The sequence below is a fragment of the Hemiscyllium ocellatum genome, chromosome 22, assembly GCF_020745735.1.
Source record: "Hemiscyllium ocellatum isolate sHemOce1 chromosome 22, sHemOce1.pat.X.cur, whole genome shotgun sequence".
Classification (NCBI taxonomy): Eukaryota; Metazoa; Chordata; class Chondrichthyes; order Orectolobiformes; family Hemiscylliidae; genus Hemiscyllium; species Hemiscyllium ocellatum.
In genome coordinates this window covers 36,576,233-36,595,027 of record NC_083422.1, presented here as the reverse complement: position 1 = coordinate 36,595,027, position 18,795 = coordinate 36,576,233, and the positions used below count along the sequence as shown (strand labels likewise).

Genomic DNA, 18,795 nt, shown 5'->3' with positions numbered 1-18,795 from the left:
CTTTCACCCTCTTGCCTGTCTATTTACTTCTGCCTTTTTAAAAAAAAGTCATTTGGAGTTATCCACTCCCACTGCTTTTCGGGAAGAGAATTCCAAAGACTCGCTTCCCTCTCCGAGAATTTTCATAAAACCATAAGACATAGGAGCAGAAATTAGGCTATTCAGCCTATAGTGTCTGCTGTGCCATTCAACCATGGCTGACAAGTTTCTTGACCCTATTCTCCTGCTTTTCTCTCCGTAACCTTTTGTTCCTCTTGACAATCAAGAGCCTATCTACCTCTGTCTTAAATACACTTAATGACCTGGCCTCTATAGCCTTCTGTGGCAATGAATCATCTCTATCTTAAATGGGCAATGCATTGTTTTTAAGCAGTGTCTGCTAATTTTACATTCTCCTACAAGAGAAAGCATTCTCTCCATATCCACCCTGTCACAACCCTTCAGTATCTTGCATATTTTAAGCAATTTGCCTTTTATTCTTCTGTGCTCCATCAAATACAAGCCTAACCTGTCCAACTTTTCCTCAGAAGAAAACATATCCATTTCAGGCACTAGTTGGCCTTCTCTTCAACCTCTTCCCCTTTTACAAATTGTACATTTTAAAATTCTTCATACCGAATTGACAATTTTACATTTGCCAGATCTTTGCCCACCTACTTAACCTATCTATATCTCTTTGCAACTTCCTTATGTCCTCTGCACACTTACTTGCTATTTCTTTTTTGTATCATCATATTAAGCAGCCATAGGTTCAGATCTTCATACAAGTAATTTCTTTAAATCATAAAAAGCTGAAGTGTCCGCACTGATTCCTTTGGTACACCACTTGTTATTTCTTGCCAACCAAAAAATGACCCATTTATGACTGCTGTTTGCTGTTAGCCATCTAATTTTCTGCCCATGCCAATGTGTTATCTCCTACACCATGAGGTTTCACTTTCTACAGTGAAATTTAATTGTAAAAAAAAGGATAAAGCAAGGTTTTTTTTGACTGGTTCCACATAAGAGGTTGGAACATGCTGTTAAGAGGTTAGCACAACAGGTGGAAAGGTTTTTTTGAAATCACTAAGCTTCAAGAGGTTGCTAGAACTCAAAGAAATAGCAGTTCAAAAGCTGCGCCCTTGTTGGTTATTAAAGTGGGAATAGAAGAACTTGGTATAAAACAATAGGTGTGCTGACTTAGCTGAAGAGCTGGAATACATGATATCTGCCCTCCTTCTAGTAATGATAATCCAGAGAGATGTTTCTGTTTTGGACAGTTCAGTTAAATTGCTTTATTACTTGGTGAACCCTGAACATTTTAAAAATTCATTCAGTTTATCAAATTAAACAATTATTAATGAGGGGTAATTAACTTAAAGCTCAATTTGAGGATAGCCCAAAGCAGGTTATGTCATCATGGAGGTGGTGGAATTTAGGATGATTCTCTGGTTTCAATTGAAGAGCACTTGGTTTGAAATGGGGGGGAAGAATTTACAGGCCATCACAAAGTCAAGCAGCTTAACTTGGACATTTGGAGAATTAACCAGAAGAAGGACGGAGAAACCCACTGCCAAGAGATGCTGAAAACAGCTTTTGACCTCTGAGAATAGATGAAGCTGAAGAGAATTTTCCAGGCGACTGCGGCAAACTTATGGGTAGTCAGCAGTAAACCGATAGAAGTAAATAACTCTTAAGGTTGATGGGTCTTATGAAAAAATTCTTCAGGGATGTAAGTAGTAAACCTGAGTGAATAACATGGATAGTTATAAACCATATTGTGAAGTTATTAATGCTGGTTTAATCTAATTCCTTTCATTTATTTGAGTTCATTTTGTTAAAAAGATGGAACTGCACCACAAGAGGTCACTATTGGATAAAGAAGGGCTTGAATTTCATTTGGTAATGGTACTTAACAGGATGGGAGCAACATTGGCCTAGAAATTCCAATGGTGCAATAATTGCTTCCAGACTAGACTGGAATTCCCCAACGTAACCCGGAAATCAAAATTCGTCATCATTAAAGTCTTTGGGTAGACTGAGTGTAGGACCAATTGAAAACCCTGACACAGCTGGTTCCATGGGAATTGCCTGGGAAGTTGAAATTTCTCAGCATTCCCTGAAAATGTGCCTTAAAGTCGGAGAATTCAGTGGGTTCTGACTCATTTAAGCTTAATAATTACTCAGAAATGTTTGGACATTTAAAAACATGTTCTAACTCCTGGATAGCCAATAAGCTGAAGCCCAACTTCACCAATGACCTTGCACCTTAGACCTCAAACCACCTGGTCCTATGCCCTTACTTGCCTTATGTACTTGACTTTGGTTCAAAGTCAAAGTGGCTGTTTGGTATTTAAATTAGAGAACACAGTACACTCACTGCTGAAAAGGAGTGTGATTTCCAATTGGGTCAACTCCACTGTTGGCTAGGATGCTTTCTGGATTGGTATCCATTGTTTTCATTCCAAAATGCTCCTGTCCTGAAAAGTGTAGAGCAGAACTGATCAAAAAGTAAGTGCAATATTTTATTTATCCAATCAATGTTGGATTTCTGACCTTGATCGGAATTTTTGGGTCATTACCCTGAATAGCTTGTCTCTCTTTCTCCTGTAGCAAAGTGCTTTGTTGGAAAGTGCTGTATGATATAAAATGCCCCGTGTTTCCAGTAAAAGCATTTAATTTAAAGCGTTTGGTTTATACATCCGTTTTGATTTTCTTTTCAAACTTAGGGTTTCTTCATCCTTTTAAGACTTTAATGATGAAGAATTTTGACTTCCGGGTTCACTTGGAGAATTTTAAGTTCTTCCCTTTTGAGATAAAGAAAATCAGGATGAGATTTGAGAGGGTGTATGAGCTTAACAGGCTTCAGTAAGTTGCAGAAAGAAAAGCTGTTTCCATTAGCAGATAGTACAGAATTTTTGGACATAGTTTTTTAATTCAGGGGATGTAACAAAGGGACATAAATTCAGGGGATGGAAGGAAGAACTTTTTTATGCATTGAATGATATCTGGATGGACCTTACTGCCTACATGTGTGGAAGGAACAGAAACAATGAGTGATTTCAAAAGGAATTTAAACTACAGGGCTATGAGGTCAGAGTGGAAAAATATCACTAACTAGATTGTTACAGAGAGCTGCCAAGGATTAATGGACTGAATGACTTTTCTCTGCTTAATTGTCTTGATGATCGTTCTATACAGAGTTGATCCAATGAAAGAGAATTGTGTGTTCCGACACAACATTGAGCATAAACATCCATGATCCACTATGCTAGTGAAATATTCTGCCTGTAAATAGATCCTCATTGTTTTCTTCCAGTCTCATTTTTTGTTATAAGATATCATTATATCTTTCCCTTAAGTATTTTCAGTTAGAATGTGCATTAGTTAAAGAAACAGAGTGCTGGAGAAACTCAGCAGGTCTGGCATCATCTATGGAGAACAAAACAGAGTTAGTTTCAAGTCTGGAATGACTCTTGTGCAGAACCAGTTCTGAAGAAAAGTCATTCCAGACTTGAAACTTTAACTGTGTTTTGCTCTCCACAGATGCTGCCAGAGCTGCTGGGCTTTTAAAAATCTTTTTGATGTTTGTTTTCGATTTCCAGCATTTTACCATCAGTACAATGTTTCTTTATTCTCTAAAGAATGTTTCTTTATTTGGGAGTCTAATACATAGATTTTGATGTAGTCATTTATAGACCCAGAACATTGCACTCTGTTTTGCAGTTGATGACTTCAGAAATGTTTCTTTGAAACTGTTACGCACGCACTTTAAAAAAGCAGTAGATGAGAAAAAAATCACACGAATCGAATTCCTTCCTGTTCACTGGCACAGTGCTCTTCATGGAGATGCTACTGGAGTAGACAGGTATGTTCTCCCATTTCTGTTAGGACAAAATGTTAGTGTATAGACTGAATTTTAAAGCTGTTGCCACAAATTGAATGCATCATATGTATTGTGTATGAGACCATCTTTAACATGTTAAAGCAAGTTAATAATCTAAAATGAAATGTATCTGCGTAAAGCTTTGGGGATTTCTGATCATAGACCAATCCAGTTAAAGATTTAAAATAGTGATTGGTGAGAGGAAAGAACTCACCCACTGATCAATTATGTCTGCACTCTAAGATACTGTAGCACTCGTTTAATTCCTGGACGGTGGGTTTCATAAATTTATAAACATAAAAATTAGGAGCATTAGTAGGCTATTCACTCCTCAAGCTTGGTCCACTATGCAGTGATTTGTTTTGATTTGATCTCAAATCTACAATTCCATCTACCCAAACTGACCTCAGATCCTTGACAAATAAGGGACTCAACCTACCTCTTTCACGATTATTTTCAGTGACAATGTCTATACCGCTTATAAATACTGATAGCTGGCGTCCTAGATTTCAGTGCTGATGGATACACTTGTAGTAGCACTTATCATTCTAATCTTGAATATCATTGATCTATGGGGCTGAACATGCAATAGGACAAAGGTTTGCAATTTCCCCAATCATGTGAACAGTTTCAGGGACTGTCAAAAACTTGGATCTTTATATCAAAACCTTTTAACCTCATTCTTATGCTTCTGTCACTCGTATGCAGTTTAAGAATTACATAATTTTACTTTTTCAGAATATTTATCCATCCACTTCTGATGCCGTTGAATATTAACAAGCATTATTTACAATTTGAGAAAAGTTGTCCAAAGTTACTTCACTAAATTGTGTCAGCTATGATTCAGTTTGTAGCATGTTCACATCTGAGTCAGAAGCCTGTGGGTTCAAATTCCACTTGAGGGCAACAGCCAGTGCTGCACTGATGAAGTGTTACACTGTCAGGTGAGATGGTAAACCAAGGCTCTGACTGCTCTATCAGATTGATATATCATGTTACATAAGACAATTTGAATCAAAGTAGTACACTTACCTCTGTGCCATAAAACATTGAACAGTACAGCATAGGAACAGGCCCTTCGGCCCACGATGTTGTGCCGAGCATGGCGCCAAATTAAACTAATCCCTTCTGCCTGTCTTTGGACCATATCCTTCCATTCCTTGCACTGCTTGTCTAGAAATCCCTTAAGTGTCCCTATCATATCTACCTCCACCACCACCACCACCACCCCTGACAGTGCATTCCAGACTCCTGCCGGTCTCTGAGTAAAAAGAAATGCTTACACCTCACATCTCCATTGGACTTTTACCTCTCACTCCTTAAATGCAATCCCCCTAGTTTTAGACATTTCAACTCTGGGGGAGAAGATTCTGACAGTCCATCTTATCAATGCATCTTATAATTTCATAGACTTCCATCAAGCTTCTCAGCCTCTTCTGCTCCTTGTAGCTCAGACCCTCTAATGTAGGCAGCATCCTGGTAAACCTCTTCTGCACCCTCTCCAAAACATCCAGATCCTTTCTTTAATATGGCAACCATTAATGTGACCTCATCAACATATATCCCACAACTAACACCTGTGTTACAATTTGTACAGAGACTGAAAGCATATTTTTAAAAATTAGAAATTTCCATTTACAACTGCTACTAAAAGAATGGCACAAGAAAATTTCATTTTTTTAAGTCTTTTACTGCAACAGAATGCGGAAAGCATCAATGACTAATTACTGACTTTTTTGGCTACTTGTGGAGCACTAGAACTAAAAATAGAACATGAGATACATGGAGGGTAAACTTGTACAGGGAGTACTTTATTATGGGCCCTTTCAGCTCCACAATTGGTTTTAGACTTCTCTTTAGCTCCTGTCTCTGGGTAACCTGACCCATTTTCTTAAAGGGGCAACACACCCAAAGAGGTACATAACACCCCTCTCCCTCTATTTCAATATTGTCCTTTAATATATGTATAAATAAATATACCTCCAACAATTGTAATTATTATGCAGGCATTGCATCTAGCATATGTACATTGGCAGGAATTTTCTTTTTGAAAAGTGTGGGAAAAGAAAACGACCCTTCTAAAGGTTACATTGATATGGTCAGCCCCTCAGGAGGGATGGCAAATGCTAGACGACTCACGCTGCCTCAAGAACATTTTCTAGTGTAGACTCCTGGGCTTCTAGAAGCTCCTGTTGTTCCACAGGTATGTCCTTCTCAGGCTGTTGTTACCCTGTGACACTGCTGTTGTCTTCTCCCCAGCTTGGGGACACCTGATGTAGTTGACACCAATGGTTCCATCTGGACTAGCTCAGTTTTCTGAGGGACTTTCCATCCACCCTGGTGAGGTGCAGTGACCAGCTGGTCTGTATGACTCCTCAGCACTAATTCGACCCTAGTTTGCACTGTATATGATAGCAGTCGTATTTGAGCCACCACCACTGCTGGGATCCATTTTTCCCTAATGTATAATTCCGGACCAGCACAGGAATACTCTTGACCGTGAGTTTCCTCCCTCTCTGGCCATCTGTCCTCCTTGATTTCACGCTACTATCTCTCTGATCTCTTCTGGCCACAGTAAGTTAAATATAGTTCTCAGCTGGTGATTGAACGTAAAGGATGGTGGTCAGCACTGGGTCAGTATATGCTGAGGAACTTGTTGAATCACTATCCTAGCAAACCCTCCCCTTGTAAGGCCTGCTTCATGTTTGTAGAAAAGTCTCCACCTGGCTGTTTGTCACTGGGTAATATGGAGCTGATCTGTCATATCTGACTCTGTGATTTTCCCAGTACTCCTTGAACTGTGGATCATTGTCATTTCCAAATCAGACAAATATTTCATCCAGTCGGTGTATTGTTGCTGTCACTGATAACAACTTCATGACCACCGTCTCAGGCATCGCAGAGTGAGCATTTATGACCACTAGTAATATATGTCCCTCTACTGTCCCATGAATTTTGTTTTCACTAGAACATAAATGGAAGGCAAGGTAAACAGGGGATAAACTTGAACAGGGAGTACTCTATTGTGGATCATCTCAGCTCCCAGACTGCTTCCCCTAGCTATTGCAGTGAGTCAGCTGACCTGCCCTCTTAAAGGGGCAAAACAAACCCAACTACATATCTAACATAAACAATAAAACAGCACATTCCTTTTTATTAGCGTAACCAAAAACGCACTTCATAAATATACTTTACACTGTCCCTTAAAAAGACAGTGTATTCTCCTGGGACCACTCCAATCTAATTATTAATTTCCAAGGGCTTACCTGAATGTGGGAACTTTTAATCTCAGAATTCTTTCACAGCAAGAGTATTTTTTTCTCCCCGGAGATACTTTCTCTGGCACAGACTTGAGGAATCTTTCAATCTTGTTTTAACTCCTGTTATGTACCACACCAAACCCCCTCAAAATATTCAGAAGATAATAAGAAGGATCTAGACTATGTTAAAGGTATTACATTCCAGATGCAATTCAATTGGTCAAAGTACCGGATTTAAAGTAAATCATACTTTATTCATGCACTATAGTTAAAATATAAGAAAAGAAGAAAGGAATTGGAATAACAACTTTATTTAAAAACTTAACAATAATAGATACAGTTACTATTACTAATTACTTGTTCCAGTGTAGTAAGATCCCATAAATACATCCTTGGCAAAATGCAAATTCAAACACAGATTGTCACACATGCAACTCTGGTAGCGGGCAGAGAGCCTCCAGCTTTTTGGTTGTAACCAAGAGAGGGGCACAAAATGGCTTCCAGACTCCAAAAACAACTGCTGAAAGCTAAACTTAAGATCCTGATTCTGTGGGAGTTTGACCACACTCCTTCAGGCTGCTTCTATTATTCCGACTTTAAAAAAAAAACTAAGGCCTCTCAATTTGTCTATCTTCTCACAGACTGCTCAATACTGGTCTCCTAATCTTTCTCTAAAAGAAACTAGAACAAAACATACCTCTTAAAGCCACAGCATTGTCACACTCCAAATGTATTTGTTTTTTTTTTCAGTTGAATGCAAGTAGCCACTTACGTAGTTTTGCTGCTCTCCCTTCCTGTGCCTTGGCAAACTAATGTTTGAGTTTCAGGGAAACCTGAGGCACCTTCCCCTCTCAAAGCTCATATTCGTTGCAGTATAAATGTGCTGGATAAATTTTAAAATATCAGCATGGATTTCAGAAGGGAAGATCATGTTCAATCAACCTTATTGTATTATTTGAATAAGTATAACAGGAGTAAACGTGGCTAATGCAGTAATGTAAAAGGCCAAGAATTTTAGTCAGAGGTCAACAAACAATGGAAGTCATATGTTAAACTTGTCCACCGGCAGACTAGCCTTTTACACTGGAATCTGCTGTACTTATAAATTCAAATCAATGTGAATTCTCTATGGGAGACCTAAGAAATGTATTAACTGCACAAGCAACTGTGTTTCCTTAAACCAGTTAGATTTGTTACGACTGAGGCTGGTGGCATACTCCATTGTTCTCTTTGTACTACTCCATGGGTTATAAGATAAGATCAAAATAGTTTTACCAGTTAGCAAAATATTCAACTCCTATCTTAGCTGCATCGGGTTTTAATAAGAGAAAAATTTATCTGTTACTTTTATTTATTATTTTAGTGAATTATCTGGCTACATTTATATAAAGTTTGAATTTGCACTGCCAGAAGTAATTTTTTAGTACGAGAGATGTCATTTGGAGGAAACTAAAAATGATCATACTGTTAGAAATTAATTTAATGAATTTCATGGGCCTTTTGATGTATTTGAATGTTAATGTTCCTAATTGGACAGAGAGGCATAGACTAATTTCTAAACCGAGAATGGCTTCAGAAATGTGAAGCACATAGATTTGGGAATGCTAGTTCAGAATTCTCTTAAGGTTAACACAGGTTCATTTGGCACTTAGGAGCAAATGTAATGTTAGAATTAATTTCAAGAGGGCTAGAATACAGGAGCAGTGATGTACTGCTGAGGCTGTGTGAAGCTGTTGTCAGACTACATTTGAAATATTGTGAACAGTTGATGGCCCTGTATCAAGAAAGGATCAAGACAAAAGATGGAAAATTATAGGCCAATTAGCCTAACCTTGGTTGTAGATAAAATTGTAGAATCCATCAGTAGGGATGAGATTTCTAAATTCTTGGAAGTGCAGGGTTGGATTAGAACAATGCATGGATTGAGTAAAGGGAGGTCGTTTCTCACAAACCTGTTAGAATTCTTAAGGAGGTAACGAGTAGGTTAGACCAGGGAAACCCAATGGATGTTGTCTATCTAGACTTCCAAAAGGTCTTTGATAAGGTGCCTCATGGGAGGCAGCTGAGTAAGGTGAGGGCCCATGGGGTTCAAGGTGAGCTACTGGCATGGATTGGGGATTGGCTGTCTGACAGAAGGCAGAGAGTTGGGACAAAAGGATCTTTTTCAGAATGGCAGCTGGTGACAAGTGGTGTCCACAGGATTCAATGTTAGGGTCGCAGCTGTTCACTTTTTATATATTAGTGATCTGGATGAAGGGATTCGGGGCATTCTGGCAAAGTTTGCCGATGATACCAAGTTAGGTGGACAGGCAGGTAGTACTGGGAGGCGGGGAGGCTGCAGAGAGTGGTCCAGGAAATGGCTCATGAAATTCAACGTGAGCAAGTGCGAGGTCTTGCATTTAGGAAAAAAGAATACAGGCATTGACTACTTTTTAAACAGGGAGAAAATTCATAAAGCCAATGTACAAAGGTACCTGGGAGTGCTAGTCCAGGATTCTCTAAAGTTTGATTTGCATGTTGAGTGCGTGATTAAGAAGGCCAAAGTAATGTTGTCATTTATCTCGAGAGTTGGAATATAAAAGCAGCGATGTGCTTCTGAGACTTTATAAAGCTCTAGTTGGGCCCCATTTAGAATACTGTGTCCAATGTTGAGCCCATTGGAAGGACATTCTGGCACTAGAACGTGTCCAGCGGAGATTCACACGGATGATCCCTGGAATGGTAGACCTAACATATGATGAATGGCTTAGGATCCTGGGATTGTACTCATTAGGGTTTAGAAGGTTGAGAGAAGATCTAATAGAAACTTAAAAGGTACTGCATGGCTTAGAAAGAGTGGAAGCGGGAAGTTGTTTCTGTTAGGCGGGAAGACTAGGACCTGTAGGCAAAACCTTAAAATTAGAGGGGGTCAATTTAGAATGGAAATGAGGAGACATTTGTTTCAGCCAGAAAGTGGTGGGTCTGTGGAATTCATTGCCACAGAGCGCAGTAAAGGCTGGGATGTTGGGTGTCTTCAAAGTAGAGATTGAGAAATTCTTGATCTTGTAAGGAATTAGGGGCTACGGGGAGAGTGTGGGTAAGTGGAATTGAAACACCCATCAGCCATGATTAAATGGTGGAGTGGACCCGATGGGCCAAGTGACCTTGCTTCCATTTCTATATCTTATGACGGATGTGCTGCTATTTGAGGGGAGTCGAGAGGAGGTTTATGTGAATGATCGTGGGGATGAAGAGCAGTTGAGAATTCTGGGTCTGTACTCCGTTCAGTTCAGAAGGATAAGGAAAGACCAGGACCTGAGGGCACAGCCTCAGTCAAGGGATGACTCTTTAGAACTGAAATGAGGAGGAATATCTTAAGCCAGAGAGTGGTGAACTCATGGAACTCATTGTGCAGAGGGCTGTGAAGGCCATCATTGAATGTGTTTAAGACAGAGGTTGGTAAGTTCTTGATTACTTAGAAGATCACACATTTCAGGGAGGAAGCAGGAGAATGGCGGTGAGAAATGTATCAGCTGTAGTCGAGTGGCAGAACAGACTCGATGAGCTGAATGACCTAATTCTGCTCCTATGTCTTACGGAGTGAAACTTGGAGCGAAGTAAGGCATCCTGGGCAGTAAAGTCTTGATTTCAGTCTTTAGCAGTGAACATATGGATGCTGAAAAATGCCATATGATTTATCTGTTAATTATTTTGATAACTGATTGCTTCAACTTTATTTCTACTGCAAAATCTGTTCCATGAATGCTCAAAAAATATTGCTTAAGTGTATGAGGCAGAAGAAAATGAAAGACTACATTGACAGCATGGAATGTGGCAAACAGGGTTAGAAGATAGTTATGTAGAGCGTAAATACTTGTCAAATGGCTTGCTTCTGTTCTGTAATTTCCATGTGATGCTTTTTAGAAATAAATTGGATCAAAATTTTGCTCTCATTTCAGTTTTGATTGATTCAGAATTAAATGATGGAATATTATTCTTTACCTCTGTGACTTTAATTGACTTGATTTCATATTCTTATTACATCAGGCATATGAAGAAAATCACATTACCAAGTATAGGTCGTTTGCGTCACTTTACCAATGAGACATTATTGGATATATTCTTCTACAACAGCCCTGCCTACTGTCAGACTATTGTGGATAAAGCGGCTGCAGAAATCAATCGGCTATATGCTCTCTTCTTAAGTCGAAATCCTAACTTCAAAGGAGGAATCTCCCTTGCAGGACACAGTCTTGGTAATGTGTTGATGTTTGAACAATTAATCAGTCTCCTGTAGCATTGATTGCATGTAGTTTTGAGTATGGCATTGGTTACTTATGTCATTACTATTCTTGTCATGAGGAAAATTAACCCATATTTTGTGGTCTCAGTTTTTCTTGTGACGTAGTAGTAATGATTTGAGAGTAGTATGTGTCAGAGAGGTTGAGGATGAATTGGTGCCACTGGCATTGCCTGTAGCACTTTGCTTAATATTTTACTTTTTATGTCATCAAAATTTGTGAGAGGCCATCACTATTGTAGCTTGTGGGTCTTGGAAGAGCATAATGTGCTTGAGCAATTCAACTCTGAGAAAGTGAGGACTGCAGAGGATTTGGAAGCACTTGAAATGGAAGCTTTGTGGCATCTCATTCTGTACTAGTCTTATTTACGCTGCCCCTCTTTTTCACATCTGTCTGTCCCTCCCTCCCTCTCTCGCACATCCCTCTCTCTGTTTTGTGCCCTGCTACACTCTCCCCTGAATTCAGATACCCTCCGTTCTCTGTTTCCTGTGTTCCCTCTCTCCCTTTCCTTTTTTCTATCCACTTTCTCTTGCTCGCTCTCTCTCTCTCTCTCTCACTTGCATGCTCTCTCGCTTTCTTTTTCTCTCTCTCTTTTTCTGTGTTTGTCTCTCTTCTTCTTGCCCCCTCCCACCCACCCATTTTTTCTGTCCATCCCCTCCATTTTTTTGGCCCCCTCTCTATTGCTCCCATTTTCTGTCTCTCTGACTCCCTCTTGCTCCCTTTTTTCTGTCTCCCTCTCACTCCCTTTTTCTGTGTCGGTCTCTTTCTCACTCCTTCCTTTTTTCTGTGTCGATTTCTTTCTCGCTTACTTTCTGTCAATCTCGCTCACTCCCTTTTCCTGTGAGTGTCTCTCTCTCTCTCTCTCTCTCCCTTTTTTCTGTCTCTGTCTGTCTATCTCTCTCTCTTGCTCCCTTTTTTCTATCTCTCTCTCTCTACCCCTTTTTGTGTGTGTCTTTCTCGTTCCCTTTTTCTGTTTCTCGCTCCCTTTTTGAATGTGTGTGTGTCTCTCTCTCTCTCTCTCTCTCGCTCCCTTTTTGAATGTGTGTGTGTCTCTCTCTCTCTCTCGCTCCCTTTTTGAATGTCTCTCTCTCTTGCTCCCTTTTTTCTGTCTCTGTCTCTGTCTCTCTCACTCCCTTTCTGAATGTCACTGTCTCGCTCCCTTTTTCTGTCACTCTGTGTCTCCCTCCCTTCCTTCTCTCTCTCTCTCTCTCTCTCTCTCTCTCTCCCCCTCTCTCTCTCCCTCTTTTTCTGTCTCTCAATGTCGCTCCTTTTTTGAATCTCTCTCTCTCTCTCTTTTTGTCTCTTTCTCTCACTCCCTTCTGGAATGTCTCTGTCTTACTCCCTTTTTGAGTGTCTCTGTCTCTAAATCTCTCTGGCTCCCTTTTTGAGTGTTTTTCTCTCTCTCTCACTCCCTTTTTTCTGTCTCTCTCTCGCTCCCTTTTTGAATGGTTCTAACTCTCTGTCTCTGACTCCCTTTTTTCTGTCTCTCTCTTGCTTCCTTCTGGAATGTCTCTGTTTTACTCCCTTTGAGTGTCTCTGTTTCTGAATCTCTCTGGCTCCTTTTTAGAGTGTTTCTGTCTTGTGCGAGCTCTCTCTCTCTCTCACTCTCACTCTCACTCTCACTCTCACTCTCCCTTTTTCTGTCTCTTTGTCTTGGTCCCTCAGTCTGTATCTGAGAATGGGCCTGGCTTCTATTTCACATCTCCTCCCTCACCTCCATCCAAGGCCCCAAAGGAGCCTTCCACATCCATCAAAGTTTTATCTGCACATCCACTAATATCATTTATTGTCGATTTTCCTGCTCCTTGGATGCTACCTGACCTGCTGTGCTTTTCCAGCACCAATCTGATCTATACTCTGGCTTCCATTCCAGGACACCTGCACCACTGCCCCGTGGCCGAACGCTTTCAATTCCCCCTCCCACTCCTCCAAGGACATGCAGGTCCTGGGCCGCCTCAGTCGCCACACCCAAACCATCTGATGTCTGGGGGAAGAACACCTTCTCTTCTGCCTTGGGACCCTCCAACCACACGGCATCAATGTGGACCTCATTCCCCCTTCTCTCACCCCCCACCCCCACCCCCCACCTCCCACCCCCCACCTCCCACCCCCCAACCTTATTCCAGTTCCAACCTTCCAACTTGGCATCGCCATCATGACCTGTCCTTCCTGTCCATCTTGCTTTCCACCTATCCGGTCCACTTTCCTGTCAAACCAATTGCCATTACCCCCACCTCCATCTACTTATCGCACCATCAGCTACCTACCCCCCGCCCACCCCAGCTCCATCCCCCTCCCTATTATCTCAGCCCACCAGCCCACAAGCCTCATTCCTGATGAAGGGCTCTTGCCCGAAATGTCAATTCACCTGCTCCTTGGATACTACCTGACCTGCTGTGCTTTTCCAGCATCACACTCTCAACTAGCTTCTCTCAAACTAGTGCTTGTTTGGCTGCCCTATTGACCTTAAACAATAGATTTTCCTCAGCACCTTTAGCAGTCTGCTGCAAATTTCCTAGCACATTGTGAATTACAAAGTGCTAAATGCTGTCGACAGTTGCAACTATTGTCTGATGTTCCATTCCTGCCAGAATGTGCAACAAAACTCACATTAGAAACTAACTGATTGAGGAGCATGTAGTTTGCATTTAGCTGCAATGACGAAGGCAAAATTGAGTAATAACAAAACTGAAAAAGAATTCATTGTTTAGGTAAGAAGTAAAATTGTTGAGTATTTTTACCTCTCCAGATATTTAATTCCCTTTGTGTTATGTCTATCTCATGGAGTCTCTCCCTCTTTCTGTCTCTGTCTCAGTAAAAAGCTGAATAGCTCATTGTTTAGGTGATAACAAAGAAGGGAAAAAGTGTTGAAAGATATTTATTGTGTTATGCCACATTAATTTGAATTGAAGCAAATTCAATTCCTCCTCGACATTGATGTAATAACCTGCACTGTTAGTAAATGCATAGACTTTGGAAAGGTGGAATTTACTGCTTGCCATTTGTTTCTAATTGGTGTCAGAAATAAGTGATTTTTAGAGAACCATATATATTGTACAGCATGAAGGGAACAGTGCTAATTTCAAGAAATGTTTTCGTGAATGGACGGTATAAAGAAGAAATTAGTCATTTGTAATGACCATGTTAATCAGTGTAATTTATTTTGATACATAAACTTGACGTTAAGTGCACGGCAGATGTTTTGAGAACTTTATTTTGAAATATGTTTTTATTTGAATTTACTGCTTAATTTTGTTTTGCTTTCCAGCTTGATTTATTACCTGATAAGGCACCTCTCTGGCCATTAATGCACAATGGTCAACTCTTTACAAATATTTATGCAGTTCACTGCAAAATCTATTGTATTTGATATGGAGAGTCAGGCTTTTCTAAATGTGTTTAAAAGTTTAACTTTGGTACTGTACTTTGTGCTGGATGATTCTTTATATTTTAAGTAGAGAATTTTTGAAAGCAAATTAGTGGAAAATGATTTGGTAAACTAGGGCAATATAGCCCTTTGCCTTTTGCACCAATAGTTGCAGTTTAGTGACCCCTAAATTCAGTAATCACTAACATAATTTTTCTGTTGGAGTTCACTTGTTGATGCAATTAAATGCACTTTATGGTACTTGCACACCACTTATGATATTGTTTACATACCTTTAAAAACTAAATGTACTTTAAGTCAACTCATAGTTTTACAGTGGTGTGGCTGCTAAGATTATACTGCAGTCCTTGAGAAATTAATTAATCCGAGAAAATTTCATTAATCTGAGATGTCAAATTCCAAAGAGACCATGGCAATTATTGCTGTGTTGTGAAAAATAAAATTGATTGACACAATGTTCTTGTTCAACTTATTTTGTTTACGTCAGTGGCTCAGTGGTTAACACTGCTGCCTCAAAGTGCCAGGGACCCCAGCTCAATTCCTGTCTTGAGCAACTGTCTGTGTTGAGTTTGTATATTCTTCCCGTGTCTACGTGGGTTTCCTTCAGTTTCCTCCTGCAGTCCAGAGATGTGTAGGTTAGGTGGATTGGCCATGCTAAATTACCCATTGTGTCCAGGAATATGTAGGTTAGGTGGATTAGCCATGGGAAATGCAGGGTTCCAGAATTATTGTGACAGGGATATTGAAGGGGAGTGAGTATGGATGCGATGCTCTTTGGAGAGTTGGTGTGGACCTGTTGGATTAAATGGTTTGTTTCCACACTGTAGAGATTCTATTTGTATTGATTAATGGTGGATATGATTTCCCAGTTGCAGTCTAGGATCACAAACCCTCGAGAACAATTTATACATGGAAGTGCATTATAAGGCAGTAATGTATTTTAATGGTTCAGATAACATAGCATTCAAGAGTGGCATTAAAGGGTTAATTGGATTATGTAAAGTTAAAATTTCCACTGTGCTGGATTGCTATGCAGAATGTACATTAAACCTCTGACTGTAAGCAATCCACTGGGTTTCTTTTACATAGTAAAGAATAATAGATACAGTTAATCTTAAAATTAGCCATGTTTAATCAATTTTCATTTGTAAAAGGTTTGGGATTCTTCACTAAAAAAAACAAGTGCCTCCAAGAGTGGTTTGTAAAATAAATGTACATCACTTCTAATTTATCCATAGGTTCTCTGATCTTGTTTGATTTGTTGGCCAATCAGACAAGCTCCTCTTCCGCTGGTGATCCTACTCTATTGGCATCAAATGGGACTCTGAAAGACCCTATAATCCCGGAAGAGGCTCAGGTGCGGTAATATTCAAAGAAATAATTATTGAGCAGATGTGTCAAATCTGTGAACATTGTTTTATTGGGGCAAAATCCCAAACTAGTGGTTTCAATCTGGTGTCTAATAACTAACTCTTGCTAGGAATGTTTTAAAAAGATATAAAGTGAGATTGCACAGGTTTATTTGAAAGGCAGCTAATACCTGTTGAGGTTTTTCGTTGTTTCAGTTTAAGTGTTTACTGAGTGATCATTGGCAACCTTTCATTCCTAACATAAATATGCGCCTTCCTTTCTTTAAGACCCATGAAAAGGCTTTTTGATCTTTGCATTTTAGAGGCGAAAGAGCATTCCTAGGATGAAGAAAAAGTATTGCACATTAAATGGGAATCTAAATATTTTCTTCACAGAAGGATGGCTCATAATTTCTCTTAGACAGCAGTTAACAGTGATGACTACACACTTCAGAGATGCTATTTAGAAACAGGAACAGGAAATTGGCCATTCAGTTACTCAAGTTGAAAAATGTGGTGCTGGCAAAAAACAGCAGGCCAGGCAGCATTCGAGGAGCAGGAGAATCGACGTTTCAGGCATAAGCCCTTCAGGAATGAGGCTGGTGTGCTACCGGGCTGAGATAAAAGGTAGGGGGGAGGGAATTTGGGGGCGGGACGCTGGGAATACGATAGGTGGAAGGAGGTGAGGGTGAGGATGATAGGCCGGAGAGGGAGTCAGGGTGGAGAGGTCTGGAAGAAGATTGCAAGTCAAGAGGGCGGTAGCGAATCCGAGGGTTGGGATTGAGATAAGGTGGGGGAAGGGGAAATGAGGAAGCTGGAGAAATCTACATTCATCCAGTGTGGTTGGAGGGTTCCTAGGCGGAAGATGAGGCGCTCTTCCTCCAGCCGTCGTGTGGCCTGGGTCTGGCGAAGGAGGAGGCCAAGGACCTGCATGTCATTGGTGGAGTGGGAGGGGGAGCTAAAGTGTTCAGCCACGGGGCAGTTGGGTTGGTTGGTGCGGGTGTCCCAGAGGTGTTCCCTGAAACGTTCCGCAAGTAGGCGGCCTGTCTCCCTAATATAGAGGAGGCCACATCGGGTGCAGCAATGTACAGTAAATGATGTGTGCGGAGGTGCAGGTGAATTTGCGACAGATATAGAAGGATCCATTGGGGTCTTGGAGGAAGTTGAGGGTGGGGGGGAGGTGTGGGCTCAGGTTTTGCACTGTGGTTGCAGGGGAAGGTGCCGGGAGTGGAGGTTGGGTTGGTGGGGGGCGTGGACTTGACGAGGGAGTCGCGGAGGCAGTGGTCTCTCCTGAATGCTGATAGGGGAGGAGAGGGAAATATATCCCTGGTGGTGGGGTCTGTCTGGAGGTGGCGGAAATGACGGAGGATGATATGATGTATCTGGAGGTTGGTGGGGTGGAAGGTGAGGACCAGTGGGGTTCTGTCCTGGTGGGATTGGAAGGGCGGGGTTCAAGGGCGGAGGTGCGGGAAGTGGAGGAAAAGCAGTGGAGAGCGTCGTTGACCATGTCGGAGGGGAAATTGCGGTCTTTGAAGAAGGAGGCCATTTGAGTTGTTCGGTATTGGAATTGGTCCTCCTGGGAGCAGATGCGGCAGAGGCGGAAGAATTGGGAATTTGGGATGGCATTTTTACAGGGGGCAGGGTGGGAGGAGGTGTAATCTAGGTAGCTGTGGGAGTCGGTCGGTTTGTAGTAAATGTCCGTGTTGAGTCGGTTGCCTGAGATAGAAATGGAGAGGTCGAGGAAGGGGAGGGAGGAATCTGAGACGGTCCAGGTAAATTTGAGGTCGGGGTGGAAGGTGTTAGTAAAGTGGATGAACTGTTCAACCTCCTTGTGGGAGCACCAATACAATCATCACTGTAGCGTCCTTGTTGAAGAAGTAGGCGCGGAGGCAAAGGCCGTCGAAGAAATGCTCGATGTCGAGCCGAGTGTTGAACTCATTGATCCGGGAGCGTACGGGGTGAAGGTGAGGCCTCTGCATTCAGTTACTCAAGCCTGGTGATTCCGTAAGATCGTGGCGGATCTATGGCCTAACGACATATACCAGTGTTGGGCCTATTTCCATGATATACTTAATAAAAATTTGTCTATTTCAGATTTTAATTTAATAGTTGAATTAGTATTGACTTCCATTTCAAGAAGATGGTTCCAAACCTATGCTACTCTGTGCATGTAAAAGTGCTTTCTAATATCTCTCCTGAATGGCCTCACTCTCATTCCTAGACTATGCACCCGTGGTTCTCAAACCTTCAACTGGTGGGAATATTTTACCTTTATCTCGATCACTTAATTCACCACTGAACCTTTTAAATTCTAGAGAAAAATCCCTAATTTGTCTAATCTTTCCTCATAACTTAACCCCTGAAGTCCAGGTGTCATCTTTGTAAACTTGCTTTGACCTCCCTCAAGGGCCCAAAGGACTGTATCGAAGGTGTAGTGCCCAGATCTGCTCATAATAGTTGAAATAGCATTATGTCTGCACGGAATAGAATAGCCTTTATTGTCATGTGCACCAAATGGGTGCAGTGAAATGTTTGTAATGTCACCTCTCAGTGCCATCTTAGGAACAGGGTACCTGGGTTCCTGAAGAAGGGCTTATGCCCGAAACGTCGATTCTCCTGTTTCTTGGATGCTGCCTGACCTACTGCGCATTTC

The 18,795-nt window shown here is 41.1% G+C and overlaps 1 protein-coding gene across 1 annotated transcript in view; it reads left to right on the top strand.

Moving 5' to 3' along the window:
* The window catches only part of sec23ip (SEC23 interacting protein), a 132,377-nt gene that overhangs the window by 41,430 nt on the left and 72,152 nt on the right, over window positions 1-18,795 (top strand). Inside the window, exons 8-10 of the mRNA XM_060842074.1 lie at window positions 3,706-3,847; window positions 11,152-11,360; window positions 16,032-16,150. Coding sequence (XP_060698057.1) covers window positions 3,706-3,847; window positions 11,152-11,360; window positions 16,032-16,150 — 470 coding nt within the window. The remainder of the gene's footprint in view (window positions 1-3,705; window positions 3,848-11,151; window positions 11,361-16,031; window positions 16,151-18,795) is intronic.